The following is a 15,829-nucleotide window of genomic DNA, read 5'->3' on the forward strand; positions in this document are numbered from 1 at the left end:
CTTGCCAGGCTTGCCAGCTACGCTTTCACTTTCACATACAAAGTACGCTTTCAATTTTTCTTCTTTTGAGAAACACTTACACTTTGAAGATCAGCCTAGCCTGAAGGCTGCTCTGTAACTCATGCTGGCTTTGAACCTGTGGGTCTCCTGTCTCTTCCTCTGGAGAGCTAGGTTTAAAGATATGGGTGACTATGTCTTGAAAATATAAATATATGAACATATACACACATATGTATGTAAATGTATGTATCTATTTATCATCTATATATGTATGCATATATGCATATATGTATGTATGTGTGTATGTATTGTATGTATCTATATATCTATCTATCATTATCTATCTATTTTGATGAACGAGGGCTGTAATGACTCTGGATATTGACAAGCACAAAATGAAGGGCAGAAGGGAAAATGTTAAACCCATCATTACATTTTGTACTTAAAAAAGTGTTCAAAATTTCCAATAAAATCATGAAGAATGGGGTGGGAAGAGAGAAAGATATACATATGCCCAAGATTTCTAGCAGGTAGTTTAGTTTTGCTTGATAAATATGGATTTTAAACATTTATTAATTTAAGATTATGTGTATATGGTGTGTGTGTGTGTGTCATGCCTACTCATGACAGCAGGAGTGTGGAGGTCAGAGGACAGCTTCATGGATTTGATTCACTCCAATTTGTGGAGCAACTGGGGGTTGAACTCATCAGGTTTGTTCAGCAAATGCATTTACTTGCAGATCCATCTCATTAGTCCCTGGTAGGGATTTAAAAGATGTATTTCTTTAATTCAGAATCTGTTATTATTATTATTTGCCCAAACCATTTGCCTTCAGATGGCTGTCACACACGCATTAACCTGCAACATTATTTAAATGTAAGCTCCTGCAACTAGATACACCCATGTGTGCTATGTGCTGGTGGACAAATTGTATTTTGAAACTCTACACTTGAAGTCCTTCATCAATAGCTTTATCCCAAACAAGATCACCAAGCAGTGATGCAGAAAAATGGGTAGAATCATGTCATAAAAGACTTAGATAGCTTGATAAAAGATTTAACAATATCAAGTTGTACAGAAGGACAATTCAGCTGAAGCATCATTACTTTAGTGTCTTATTTAGGATTTCTATTGCTGTGAGGAGACACCATGACCACAGCAATTCTTAAAAAGAAAGCATTTTATTGGGGTGGATCACTTATAGTTTCAGAGGCTCAGTCAATCATCATCGTGGAAAAGAGCATGGCAGTGTGCAGGCAGATGTGGTGCTGGAGCTGAGTCCTTACGTCTCAACTCAGAGGCAACAGGAAGTCAAGTGACTGTCATGCCGAGTGAAGCTTGAGAAAACGACCTCAAAGTCCACTCTCATAGTGACACACTTCCAACAGAAGGTGTGGCCCAGATTAAAGATGTGCCGTCCAGCCTCAAGGTTTGGGTTAAAGGAGTGTGTCATCAAGCCTCTTCCAACAAGTCCACACAGTTCCTCCAACAAGGTCACATCTCTGAATAGTGCCACTCCCTATGAGTTTATGGGGGCCACATACATTCAAACTACCATAGTTAGACAACTCCACACACTGAACAATACCCTTAGAAAACAATAGGCATATTAGAAAAGCAAAGTTGAACTTAATTGTTGCACTCAGTGTCTATGCTACTGGTCTTATGTTTAGAAATTGATCTCCTGTGGCCACACATTCAAGACTACTTACCACATTATCTTCAAAGAGTTTCAGTGTGGATGGAGTTATGTTGATGTCTTTGATTCATTTGGACTTAAGTTTTGTGCATGGGATAGATATGGATCTATTTGCATTCGTCTACATTCTGACATCCAATTATGCCATCACCATTTGTTGAAGATGCTTTCTATTTACCATTGTATAATTTTAGCTTCTTTATCAAAAATCAGGCATTCATAGGTGTGTGGATTAATATCATGGTCTTTGATTCAATTGCATTGGTCCACCTGTCTGTTTTTATGTTAATATCAAGATGTTTTCAGTATTGTAGCTCTATAATAGAGCTTGATGTCAGGGATGGTGATGACTTTAGAAATTCCTTTATTTTATTTTATTTTTCATTTTTTTTTGTCACACAAGCTGGTTTAATGAAAGGCTGACTGGCCAGTAACCAGGCAGAAAGTATAGGTGGGCCACCCAACCTAAGAATGATAAGGCATGATAAGGCATGATAAGGAAGGGCAGGTTCAGGAGACTCCAGTCAAACACAAGAGAGAGCAAGATGGGTGCACCATACTGAGAACAGGGACCACGACATGCCAATGCATAATTTAGGAATATTAGTTAACGTAAACTTGAAGAGATAGTTAATAATAAGCCTGAGTTATTAATCGAGATTTGTAAGTAATATTAAGCCTCTGCATGGTAATTTGGGAAGCAGATTCTGGGCCCAGATATTTGGGACCAATTGGCTCTGAGAAATGAAACTTTCACCTATAATCAAACTTTTGCTAATTCCTGCTTACATTCATGAGAAGTTCTTGATCCTCTACAAGAGCTTGTTGAGATGTTGGCAAACACTTGATGGATCTCTATTCTGGGTTGCTTCCCAACAACCACTGGCATTCATGTTGGGTACAAACACTACTTTTCATTAACAAAACAGAACAGTATTTGACAGGCCTTCATCTCTGCATAGGTTCTCAGAAGGATGGGAACCATTCCTATACTCTTCCCTCCTATAGAAACTATCACTGCTATGGACTTTTTGATGCATCAGAAGACCTGAATTCCTACTGAATCCCTTACCACATGTGTCACACTTGTAGGGTTTCCTTCCCGTATGGACAAGCTGATGAGATTGAAGATTTGACTTCTGGGTGAAACCTTTCCCACACACCTCACATTTAAATGGCTTCTCCCCAGTGTGGATTCTGTGATGTATCTGGAGATTGGAATACCTATTGTACGCCTTCCCACACTCGAGACACTGGTAAGGCTTCTCTCCCATGTGGACTCTCTCGTGGACCAGGAGAGTTGAGGCCTTACTAAAGCCTTTGCCACATTTTCCACATTTAAAGGGTTTTTCTCCTGTGTGAACCCGCTGATGAATTTGAAGATTACAGTTCCATCTGAAGCCCTTCCCACACTCCTCACACTTGTATGGTTTCTCTCCAGTATGAACTCTCCGGTGACCTTGAAGGTTGGAACTCCGACTGAAGCCCTTCCCACACTGCTCACACTTATATGGTTTCTCCCCAGTGTGAACTTTCTGGTGGTCTTGCAGGTAGGAATTTCGACTGAAGCTCTTTCCACATTCCTCACACTTGTATGGTTTCTCCCCAGTATGACTTCTCTGGTGGCCTTGCAGGTAGAAACTCCGACTGAAGGCCTTCCCACATTCCTCACACTTGTACGGTTTCTCTCCAGTGTGAACTCTCCGGTGGGAGTGTAGGTAGGCACTCTGGCTGAAGCACTTCCCACACTCCTTACATTGATATGGTTTCTCTCCTGTGTGGACTCTCTGGTGAATGGTAAGAACCCATCTGTCACTGAAGCATTTCCCACAGGTGTCACATTTGTGTGGCTTAGGTTTCTGCTGCTCTTGGGGGCTGGAACTCCAGTTAGAGCCATTCCCACCCTCTTTATAAGTAGGTTTCTCAATGACGTCAAGTTGTTGATGGCTTGGAATACACAATTTTTGATCGAAGTTTGTACTACATGCATGTTTATGTGGTTGTTCCCTGGGGTACATTGCTGAAAAGTCCTGGAAATATGGGGGAAGACTGAAGTGGTTACCACACTCAGAGTTATAAAGAGTCTCTTCTATGTGAACTCTGTGCTCAGTGTTAAAATTTGAGCAATGTGTGAAATCTTTTCTACACACCACACCTGGATATAGTTTCTCTTCAGCGTGGATTTCCTGACTAGCTTGAAGATATAAACTCTGACTAGAAACATTCCCATTCTCCTCATACTTGTTGGACTCTTCCCCAGTGTGGACCCTAAAATTACTATTACAGTGTAAACAAGGCAAAGCTTTCTCAGGGATGCCTCTCTTCTGGGAGGTGTCGCCCGGGTGGGTACATCCACAAGTGCTGAGAGGGGAGGCATGGTGAGCGTTCTCACTGCCCTGGCAGAGCATTTGCTCTGCACACACTCTCAGAGGGGACCACAGAAGAGAACTCTCAGCCGTACCTTCATCTCCTGTTTCCACACTCCGATGGATGTGAAGAGCTGACCTGTCCTGACAGCCCTCTCCATGTGGACTGCATGGACAGGGCTTCCCTCTTGAGTTGAACTGCTGATGTGTGTGAGAGCCGGGCTCATTGCCGTCACCATGGCCACAGGCTTTTCCATACTCACTACATGGGCAGGGCACGGGCCCTAATTTAATCAAGTCCTGCTTAAGTGATGATACCTTCATGGTCTCTTCTCTGAGGTCATGGAAACTATAGCTTTGCCCCTTTCTGTGTAACCCCTCATTGTCACTGTGGTATGAGAACCAACTGACGCTGTCACATCCATGGAAATGATTTCTCATGGGTATTTGCTGACCTTTCCATTGGCAATTACACGACCCACTGAGATGCGATTCCCGCCAAGACTGCTGGGCTCTCAGGGAAGGAAACTCTTGACTCCTCATAGAGGCAGAGTCATCATCTGCAGGAGGCAACACGTAGTTCCCATCCTCAGAAATCTGAAGCAGCCTCCCTGCGCACACCAGGAAGGAGGAATCTCCCTGGTTCTGAGACTCAGTGTTGCTCTTTAGACATCTTTTCATGGAATCTTGATCCCTGGGTAACAAGCCTGCACCCTGTGGCCAGGTTTGACAGAAGGCAAGCTCTCTGGGACAAAGGGAGCTTAACTCCATGTCTTCATCATTCTCCACAGCACGTCCACCCTTGCTTCCTGAGATCTCACCTCCTTGGGCTTCCACCATGCAGAGCTCCTCTTCATTCTCCAGCTGGGCTATCAGGCCCGGTGTGAACGGCTGGTGTGCTAATTGGAAAAGAGAGAGAGAAAGAGAGAGAGAGAGAGAGAGAGAGAGAGAGAGAGAGAGAGAGAGAGAGAGAGGAAAGAAAATCAAAAGTTTGATGATGTCTATTTTATAAATAGTAGATAAAAAGAGTAGGAAGTAGAGGCAGGCAGAGCAGTTTCAAGGCCACCCTTAGCTATATAGTAAGTTTGAGAACAGTTTGGCCTGGGTTATATGAGACACCACTGAGAATAGCATCCTGAAGGTCTCCAGCATCACATCACGGTACAACTTCCTCTGGGCAGCATTCAGCAGCCCCAGCTCCTCCTCGCTGAAGACCACAGCCACGTCCCTGAACGTCACCATCTCCTGCAATTGAGCCATTTTCTCCTCCTTTTTTTCCAGGAAATGGTGCAGACCTTTCTGAGAGGAAAGCAGGCCACGGCCTCGCACTAGAAATTCCTTTATTTTAAAGGATTGTTCTGGCTATCCTGGTTTTTTTGTTTTTCTATATGAAGTTAAATATTGTTCCCTCAAGGTCTGTGAAGAATTTTGCTGGGATTTTGATGGGGACTGCATTGAATCTGTAGATTGCTTTTGGTAGAATTGCCGTTTTTACTATGCTGATCCTACCTATCCAAGAACATATAAAAGAAACATTACTAAAGCTTAAATTGCACACGCTAATAGTGGGAGGCTTCAGCACCCCACTCTCACCAATGGGCAGTTCTACCAGACAGAAATGTAACAGAGAAATAAAAGAACTAAAAGATGTCATGACTTAAATGGACTTAACAGACATTTACATAACATTTTACCCAAACACAAAAGAATATACTTTCTTCTCAACACCTCATGGAACTTTTTCTAAAACTGACCATGTACTCAGTCACAAAGCAAACCTCAACAGATAAAAAAAAAACATTGGAATAACCACCTGTATCTTATTGGATCACTATGGCTTAAAGTTAGATTTCAACAATAACACTAATTGCAGAAAGCTTACAAACTCATGGAAATTGAACAGTGCTCCACTGAATCTTCCCTGGGTCAAGAAACAAGTAAATGAAAAAATTAAAGACTTCCTAGAGTTCAACAAAAATGAATGTACAACATACCCAAAATTGGGAAACACTTTGAAAGCAATGTTAAGAGGAAAGAAAGTTCATAGCACCAAGTGCCTACATAAAGAACTTGGAGAAATCTCACACAAGATACTTAACAGCACATCTGAAAACTCTAGGTAGAAAAGACATAATTTACCCAGGAGGAGTAGATGCCAGGAAATAAATTGAAGACTGAAATCAATAAAATAGAAGCAAATTAAATAATACAAATAATCAATGAGACAAAGAGTTGGTTCTTTGAGCAAATCAACAAGATAGACAAAACCTTATCCAACCTAACCGAAAAGCAGAGAGGGAATATGCAAATTAACAAAATCAGAAATGGAAAGGGGGACATAGCAAAAGATACCGAGGAAATCCAAAAATCATCAGGTCAAACTTCAAAAACCTGTACTCCACAAATTGGAAAATTTAAAGGAAAAGGACAATTTTCTGGATAGATGCTATATACCAAAAATTAAATCAAGAACAAATAATTTAAATAGACATGTAACCCCTAGGGAAATAGAAGTAGTCACCAAAAGTCCCCCCCCCAAAAAAAAAGCCCAGGACCAGGTGATTTCAGAACAGAATTCTACCAGAATTTTAAAGAAGAGCTAATACCAGTGCTCCTCAAATTATTTCATACAATAGATAAAGAAGGCACATTGCCAAGCTCTTTTTATGTTACAACAGTTACCCTGGTACCCAAACTACAGAAAGATGCAACTGAGAAAAAGAATTACAGACCAATCTCCCTCATGAACTTTGATGTGAAACCACTCAATAAAATGTAAACTGTTTTTAAGAGCACATTAAAGAAATTATCTACCGTGATCAAGTTGGTTTCATCCCAGAGATGCAAAAATGGTTCAACATATGTAAATCTATCAATGTAATCTACCATATAAATAAAATGAAAAAAAATCATTATAATCATCTCATTAGATGCCAAAAAAGCATTCGACAAAATCCAAAACCCCTTCATAATAAAGGTCTTGAAGAGATCAGGAATACAAGGAACATATATAAATATAATAAAAGCAATATACAGCAAACCAACAGCCAACATCAAATTAAAGGTAGAGTTGGACTTAACACAACCAGAATTTAGATTCACTGAGATTATGTCTCTGTTAAAATTTTGTTCCCTAAGACAGCTTCTCAGTAAGGCCTATTCCCATATCAAAAGAAGCATGCCTCTCTCTGGCTAACAGAGACATTGTCCAGAGAAGACCCTGGCCAACAACCAATCGTTAAGACTTTTTGCTCGTATGGGAAGAGCATAATTCTGCCAGGTGGGGAGAATGACGCTACTTCCCAGGTGCCCTAAAGAGTCGCTCTGGCTTTTTTCAAGACGACTGTGACAATGCCTCAGCTTATAAACTCCTCATTTGTCCACGATTACCAAAACATGGTTTATGGTTCAGTAAAACATGTTTCATTGCTTAAAGTGTAACTTGGGGACATGAAGAGAAGAATTCAAACATGTAAATGCTGTAAAGATTTCTCTTCAATGCTGGTCCTTCTGACATTAGCTCCAGCCAGTCATGGGCCATTAAAGAGACTTTTCTTTATCTCTTACTAGAAGGCTTAATCTGCCATAATAGTAATACTTACTTTTCTTTGTATTAAATACTTGTTTAACTTGGTGTCTCCCACTGACGAGCACAGGAGATAGAAACTGGGCAGGTAGGGCAGGGGCCCAGAAGCCGCAGTTGGAGGAATGTCCTTTCTGTGGCCAGGCACCTCAGCCGGGTGTTCTGTTTCCTCCCGCTAGTGAGGATCTCCGCTCAAAGACCTTCTCTGTCTACATGGCTGAGCTGGAGAGGAGACGCCTGAACATCTGGTCAGGCCAGCTGGACCGACAATAATGGAGACTAGCACTTCCATGGAACTCTATCTCCTGGGATCCCTCTTGTTTTGAGACTCAGACCACCCCCTCCCAAGTTCCCAACTATGAATGTAAAGATAACTTCTTTTTGAAAGTCATCATCTGGGGTCTGTGTGTTTTATTCTTCAAATTTGGGGAGCAAGAACCTGAAAGTCACTAGCTCAGGGAATATCAGTTACGGTGACAACCAGCATGGATTCTAAATTAAAGCTGTCAAATTTATAAAAATAAAACAGGAACTACAAATCCTTACCATGCCTTCATAAAAAGCTAGCTTTGCATTTTTCTTCCAGTTCACATCTATATTTATTCACTTTGCTTTACTTCTTAGTTTCTGCTAAAATTTGCTATACAAATGACACTAATGAAGGTTTCATTATGGCTAAAAATTCTTTAAAATTTTTTCATACTTTAAGCATTTTATGCTTGTAATACAATTCCTTAGACTGAATTCCCAGCAGCGGGATCTCCGCGTTGCAGGAAATGATCATTTATCTCTCATGACGGGCACTGCAGTCGCTCCCCGGAAGCATTGTCCTGATCGCCAGCAGCGACGACTTTGTCTTTCATCTCTCTTCTTCTTAACCATATTTGCCGTTGTGACGATATTTTGTATTTATCAACAGCTTTTCATGAAAATACAAATGGCCCATAAGAAACACAGCATGTAAATCTTTTTCCTAAACATTAAGCTACATTTTACATAAGAGATTTTGTAGAATTCTCCATGATGTTGAAAAGCATTTTTCAGTTGGCCTCTTCGAGAAGGCTTATTCAGGGGACATTAATTTAGCATTTTTTCCTTCCCTTCCAAGTGTAGAGATATGCATTTTACCATATTTGTATTATTTGTAATCTTTACCCTAATCCATACTTTATTTACCATTTGGCATAGGTGTCTACAATTTGAACAATTCTTTCCTTATTGAATATTTTCTAAGAGCAAAGCTTCATATTTAAAATTCAAATGATGCTGGCTTGTATAGCAAAGGACTGACCTTGCAAGTGTATGATTCCAGGAAATGATACAATCAGTTTATAAAATTCTTTAGATAAAAATTAAATTATTGATTCGCAGAGACAGGCTCTCAGGTTAAAATCACCAGCTAGTCTCTTCCAAATCCTAAGGTCCTAAAGAAGGAATACATTTTACTCCGAATACTCCTCTTCTGTATGGGAAGTTGAAGTAGATTTCCTTAAGCTGTAACTTTTGGAAGGAATGGTGTGTGAGAAAAAAATGCCCTGTAACTATTTTTATCGTTCACGCAGAACTGCAAATTGATGCAATTACTGCGTTGTAGTGGTATCAGTGGGTATCCGGGCTTTGTAAGCACCCTGACTTGTTCCAGGCTATTATATTCCAGAGCAAGGAACTGGTCAAAGTTACAAGAATAGTAGCAGAAGTAAAGACAGTTACAGAGAGATGGTACACTTCTGAGGAAGCGGGACAGAACAGAAGCATTTATAAGGGGAAAAGGCGACGCCTTGCAAAGGATTTTTGTCAACATGGATCATTTGCATGTTGTGTGCTTCCTCACACATGTTCTTATGCATCTATTCTCCAGGTCTACACACAACTTTTTATATCTCATTAACTGCTTAAATCTCCACCTACTCCTACATCATATATGAACCCTCAGGCAAGTTTCTACAGAACTTGGGTGCTGTTTCTATAGGTCAGGTTTGTTCTTGTCAGAAGCTATGGCTCTTTGGATTTGTTGACTGGTACTCTGTTTATAATCTTCATTATCTTTTAAAATAATTACCATTTACTAATTAACAATTATTTAATGTCATTTTCAATTTTCTTGGTTTTAGTTAATCTGTCATTTTCTTTTCCAGACTGGACATTAAAAGTTGATGATAGGTACAGTCTTAGGAGAAAGGTCTTCAAAAGAGGGATTTGGGTAATTAGTCTGGTTTTATTAGCTTGGAACGTCAGTGGATAGGAACAGAATATTGTGTAAGAGAAAAATAATTGAAAACTTTGCTGATATATATAAGATATACTTGGGGAGTATATGTGGAGTAGACTCCATTGGCTTCAGTCATATCAAGAAGGATGGAAATAATATTAGAAGGGTCACAGCAAATGCACAGATGTGAGTCCAGTTCCTAAAAGTCCCAGTTTGATGTTTTAACTCACAGAGTACAACCCACATCCTCAGAAAGGCCCATCTAATTCTCTCTGTGTCTAGGTATGGGTTATATCACAATTGATGTGAATTCTTCGGTCTTAGTAGCAATGATGGATAGTAGAGTATTTCAAGCCAAGTGGCCAGTTGGCAAAGGCAAGGCACAATTATTAGGAACGCCAAAAGGGACAGAAGTGTCATTAGGATACTTTCCTCTACAGAGGTCCTGACTTATGGAAACAGACACTATGGTGCCACTAAGAACAAAATAGTTGTGTGTCCTACAAAACATTTCTTGAATTACATATCAGGAAACTACGATGGTACAGTGAATGAAAATGTTTAGGGAGGTTCCCCAGAAATCCAGAACTAAGTCTGTTCTCAGGCCTAGTGCCTCTTTCCTGATGATTCAGATTCTTTTGAAGAACTCTGCAACAATACTATAGGTTTATACTCTAAATCTCTCATACATTAATATCTGAGTAATGGGGAAAGAATATTCATTAGAAATTCCTGAGCATTGGTTATTGAGAATGCCACTGTAGCCAAGTGATGCAGTCAACTCAGATGTAATTCACAGTGCTTTCATCCAGCTCACATGACCAAGTGATGCAGTCAACTCAGATGTAATTCACAGTGCACTCATCCAGCTCACATGACCAAGTGATGCAGTCAACTCAGATGTAATTCACAGTGCACTCATCCAGCTCACAGGTCCTCTGTGCTGTCAGTTCAATAGATTCTGAATGTAGAAGCAGATTATAAAATTTTTGGCAACCGGGAGAAATGTCTCACTTACCCTTGACCCATGGGATAGGGTCATTATGGGAAGGCTAAAGAAAACTTCTAAGTTTTCTTGTTCCCTACAAAAGCAGGAAACCAGAATTAAATGCATTAAAATATTCTTATTTATTAATACCATACTTTTGAATAATAAGGGGTAGAATTATTAACCACACCTCCATTTTACTTGCCTGCTTGGCCTAAGCACAAGTTGTATTATTCTGAGAGAACAACTACTTTAATGTTTACCAACTGTGGAGTCTGCAATAGTTTAAGATGCAGTACCCTTGGAAGAAAATGAGCATAGTGATTGATGTGCAGTCACTGACCTGGTTAGTGTTTCTTCCTTAATATCTTTTTGTAGAGATCAGTGAAAATGTTTGCTTTCACTTGGCACAGCCAATGTTGCACCTTTGCTGTTTTGCCCAATGGCATCAATTCCCCTGTGCCCTGGCACAGAACAGTCTGCAAACTGTAGTGAGGAGCTGCGGGCTGCATTCCCGTCCGGCTCCTGGCCGCCTGGCTATCTTATGCCCCGAAATAACAATACACAAATTGTATTCTTTTAAATACTGCCTGACCCATTAGTTTCAGCCTCTTACTCATATCTTGACTAACTCATATCGAATAATCTGTGTAACACCACAAAGTTGTGTCTTACCTGGAAAAATTCAGCATGTCTGACCTGGTGGCTGGCTTCATGGCGACTGTCTCAGAGAGGAGAAGCATGGCGTTTGCCGGAAGCATCTACCTCACTTCCTTCTTCCTGTTCTGTCTACTCCACCTACCTAAGGGCCGGCCTATCAAATGGGCCAAGGCAGTTTCTTTATTAACCAATGAAATCAACAGATAAATAGAAGACACACCTGCATCATGCAAAAGTCACAATTGCCCTAATTTGAGACAAATACTTGTGATTTGAGAATATTGTCCTGATTGGATACAGAGTACAGGAAGTAGTAAGGCACTTTTTCTGTTTTAACAAGACACGTGTGAACCAGAGGTCAAGAGAGGAAACACAAAATTCTTTAGCCTGCCTTCATATTATAGGTTCTGGGGTTCGACTGATCTGAGCTGTGTCCTAAGATAGAGGACACACTGGTAGCCACATAGTACCTACAAAGAGAAAAGAGGCCCACTTAAAGTAACAGTTTTTTAAATAAAAAGTTTAGGTTTATGGAACAAATGAGCAGATAGCAGAGAGAATTCTTGTATAATCTGTGCCTCTTCCTTCACATTCATTGATATGATACATTTCATCTTATTGGACAAACCAAAATTAACATACTACCATTAACTAAAATTCCAACTTTATTCAAATTTCTTTGTTTTTAACCTGATGTGCTAATTTGTTCTAGAATTCCATGCGAACTGTCAAATGGGTGTGTCCCTTAGGCACCTCTGGATAGTGATGGTTTTTCAGATTTCCCTTGTGTTTAATAATACATGACCAACAGTACTTTGGCTATTTTGATGCACTGTGTAAATTCTGAATTGGTGTTTGATGGATTTTTTTTCTCCAAGATTAGAGCAGTGTTGTGGGATACAAAGATCACATAAGAAAAATTCTGTTCTTGTTTTCATCACAGCAATGGAACACACTGTCAATGGTATTAATGTTGATCCTGTGGCTTAGGTAGTGTTTGTCATATCTTTCCACTGCTGTTGCTTTCCCATTTTATACTCTTTGGAAAGAAGTCTTGGTCCACAACCCATACTGAGGGAGGAATAAGAAAGGGTTGTGCCACCTCTCCTGGAGGGTAACTATGTGGATTACTTAAAATTCTTCTCAACAGGTATTAATTTTTCTCTTTCATTTTTTGATTTACAAATTCTATCTTTTAGTAATTGCTTATATATTTATGCCAGTATGGGCTTACATATTTGTTCTTGACTCTGGGCTACAATCGGAACTATCTCATTCAGTCTAATGTTGAAATAGCATCTGCTTTGCCACCATGAGCTGTTCCAGATGCCTCCTGCCTTTCCTTGACAGACAACCATTGTTGTTAGGTATGTGACTGTTTTGTGTATTTTTGTTCTGATAGTATAAGATTCTTCTGGTTTATTTCATATTTCATTTTGTTTAAGCCAGTACATTTGGTAAGACATCTTCCATCAAAACAGTAATAGCTTACTATAGGCTATTTACTTTGTTCTGTACTTGATGTGACATTATTCTATTTTTGATCATTAGCAAAAACGATCAGTTTCTTGGCTGTCAGGTTTTAATGCTCCCTACTTTGCAGAAGTCTCCACCCCAGTATTAGGCCTTTTGTGTATGTGTTTCAGGGTCTGTGAGTCTCATTTCATGGATGAAGAACCTTACCATGATATGGCTTCTTATATATGTTTTTATTTTCAAGGGTAATGAAACTGCTGTATGCTTTAGTGGTTAAAGTTTTTCCTGAATATATGTACCTATTTTTTCAGTTCCATTAAATCAGTTTCATTAGGAGTTTTCCATAGTGAATTTATGATCACAGTGAATTTATACTTTGTTCTTTTTGGATTGACTACTCACTCCCTTTCATTTCAAAGCATAACATAATTAGAAATAAATACTGTGGGATACATTAAGTTGCTTCATATTCTTTGCTAACCACTAACTTTTCTAAGACATGAATTAAATCCCCCCTAACACAATATGTAAAACATTTAATGGAAACTGGGAATATCAGTAAAGTTGTCAATTATGGCATCAAATATGGGCTGGAATATACAACTGTGCAGAGATTTCAAGACTTTGGACCTGCCCTTCTCTTGTAAAGACAAATTATCACTTCACAGTCGACTGATAGGGGTGAGGTGATCTCCTTTTAAATATCTTACAATCAGAGGCATAAATTGAACTTTAATTATTTTATTGTCCTTGGACATATCTCTGACGGACCTGTTCATAACCCATGCCTTTTTATAGGACTATGCTTGATGGACTTTGAAACTGCAGATCACGAACTGCTTTTTAATTAAGGAGAGTCCTCTACTCTGCACTGCACTCTAGTGTTTGCTTGCTAAAGTTGAGAGAGCACTGGAGAGGGAGTTTCACTACAGTGATTTGTACAATTAATAGCTTTGGAGAAACTTGAGGGTATAATCTGGGAAGAGTGCACAATGAAGCTCCCCAGGGCCCAGCTGAGCCATTTCACTGATCTGTAGATAACAGATGACCACAGTTGCACACTCTAATTGAACTGCTTTTGGCTTTCTGTAAGTTTTATGAGAAAAGGGCCTTCCAATTCCCAGAACTCAAGACCATGCTGCCACTGTGGGGCTGCAGTTGAGTTTCTTGCTTGAGTAGGGATATTTTTAACTAGACTTCAATTCTAGATGTCCGTTCCCCCACATAGATATGTAGTAAATCCATTGTCTTTTCAAGTTTATTTGTGTCTCCTTTTTATTATTTTTGTGGATAATTTTAAGCCTGCATCATTGAAAAATGTAACACAACTACTTGCATAGGTTAGTTAGCCTTGACATAGTTAATACACGTGATTGTCACCTGTATAAAAATCTGTCACTCTATTTCATTGATCTTTATTGGCACACTAGCATGTGCTAGGTGGTTTTTCATAGCTCCATGTAATCTGGGGGATCAGACTGAAACTATGGTGAAAAAATTTTCTACTGATTAGAGTCCCACATATTTGTCACAAATAGCAACTAAAATCCTGAAGCTAAGTTATACTTGCTTAACTCACAGCAATAAATCACCCACTAACCATCTTTTTAAAGTTGGTCAGATCCTACTTTGCTTTCTATTACATTTATGGGTTTAATGGAAAATAGTCATGAGATTTTTTTGGAGATCTTACATATAATATTTACATAACACATGGCAACACACTCAGGGACAATAAATTTAGGAGATTTTAGGATCTTAGGAATTCCTAAAAGTTTAGGAATCAGTCTTTGGAAGTACCATCCAATCAGTTTGTGGAATTTAATTCATCAACATTTATTGATTTCTGATCCTGGGATTTATGCCTTTTAGAAGTGGGTAATATGGACAAAATTTATTTTTGGTGTTAGATGCTTGCCATACAACAAGAATTAAATAATAATTCTAGAAAGACAATTTGTATTATAGTAATCCAAGTAAATCTATCAGGAGAATGGATAATTATGACTAACTTGGATTCAAAATGGCATCAATATACACAGGGAGACTTCACAGAATCCCCAAGGAGATGACACATTGCTAATTATTGGGGAATCAGATGAGGCCCAGAGAATTTGAGCACTTGTCTTATACCAAAAAAATGACAGACATAAAAGAACATCTCTTTAGATTTTGAAACCTTTTGTTTTTTTCCAACGAATCATTATGAAGATTCAAAAGCAGAAATGTTAAGCCAAACATCAGACTTGATATTATATTCTTCTCATACAAGAAACTAGGGGCTTAGAATGTGTCAATGCCTCATTTGATGAAATCCATAGGGGATCTGAGAATCTCATGCAGCTCTGTTTTGGAGGGAAGAGATGAATGATGCTTTGCTATGCAGCTCAAGATGACTTTAAGTCTCCATTCCCCTCCTTTGGCTTCCTGAGGTTTGGGATTACAGACATGCAGCACAGCACAAGGCTTTGACTGTGTCTGTGGAAAGCTTTGCATGGATAATTTCCAGCATAGAGAATGGTGTGCTACACCATTAACACATAGCTCACAGGCACTTCCATTCATTATATTCTGTACTCTACCTTCATACCTGCAAGCATTTAGAAACAAATTCCAAATATACCATTTCATCCTTATTTGACTATGTGTCTCCCAAACAGCATCCCTTTTAAAGAATGTAGTCAGAGTGCTATGCTTATTCTAAATGAAACAATAGTCAAACAAAACTTCCTTCATACTATCAAGTAATCAATGCATTTCTCCTAGGTTTTGCTTATTAATATTTTTTTGTGGGGATTCTGTACGAATATTGATCCAAATAGGGTATACATCTGATATTTTGTTGAC

At 39.2% G+C, this 15,829-nt stretch overlaps 1 protein-coding gene across 1 annotated transcript; it reads right to left on the bottom strand.

The window, feature by feature from the left end:
* Positions 1-2,096: 2,096 nt before the first annotated feature.
* LOC119826095 (zinc finger protein 112-like) lies at positions 2,097-5,326 on the bottom strand. The gene is made up of 2 exons (XM_038347112.2): positions 5,227-5,326; positions 2,097-4,965 (listed from the first exon to the last, which is right to left on the bottom strand). The coding sequence occupies exons 1-2, from the start codon at positions 5,324-5,326 to the stop codon at positions 2,618-2,620; spliced, it is 2,448 nt and encodes an 815-aa protein (XP_038203040.2). The 3' UTR covers positions 2,097-2,617.
* Between the last annotated feature and the right edge of the window lie 10,503 nt (positions 5,327-15,829).

This window comes from Arvicola amphibius, chromosome 11 (genome assembly GCF_903992535.2).
Source record: "Arvicola amphibius chromosome 11, mArvAmp1.2, whole genome shotgun sequence".
In the NCBI taxonomy this organism is placed as follows: domain Eukaryota; kingdom Metazoa; phylum Chordata; class Mammalia; order Rodentia; family Cricetidae; genus Arvicola; species Arvicola amphibius.

Bases quoted from the DNA above. Each gene is read 5' to 3' on its own strand.
- LOC119826095 (XM_038347112.2), bottom strand. From the start codon at position 5,326: ATGGCTCAATTGCAGGAGATGGTGACGTTCAGGGACGTGGCTGTGGTC. The intron at 4,966-5,226 runs GTGATGTGATGC...TTTTCCAATTAG, and splicing joins TGCCCAGAGGAAGTTGTACC to CACACCAGCCGTTCACACCG.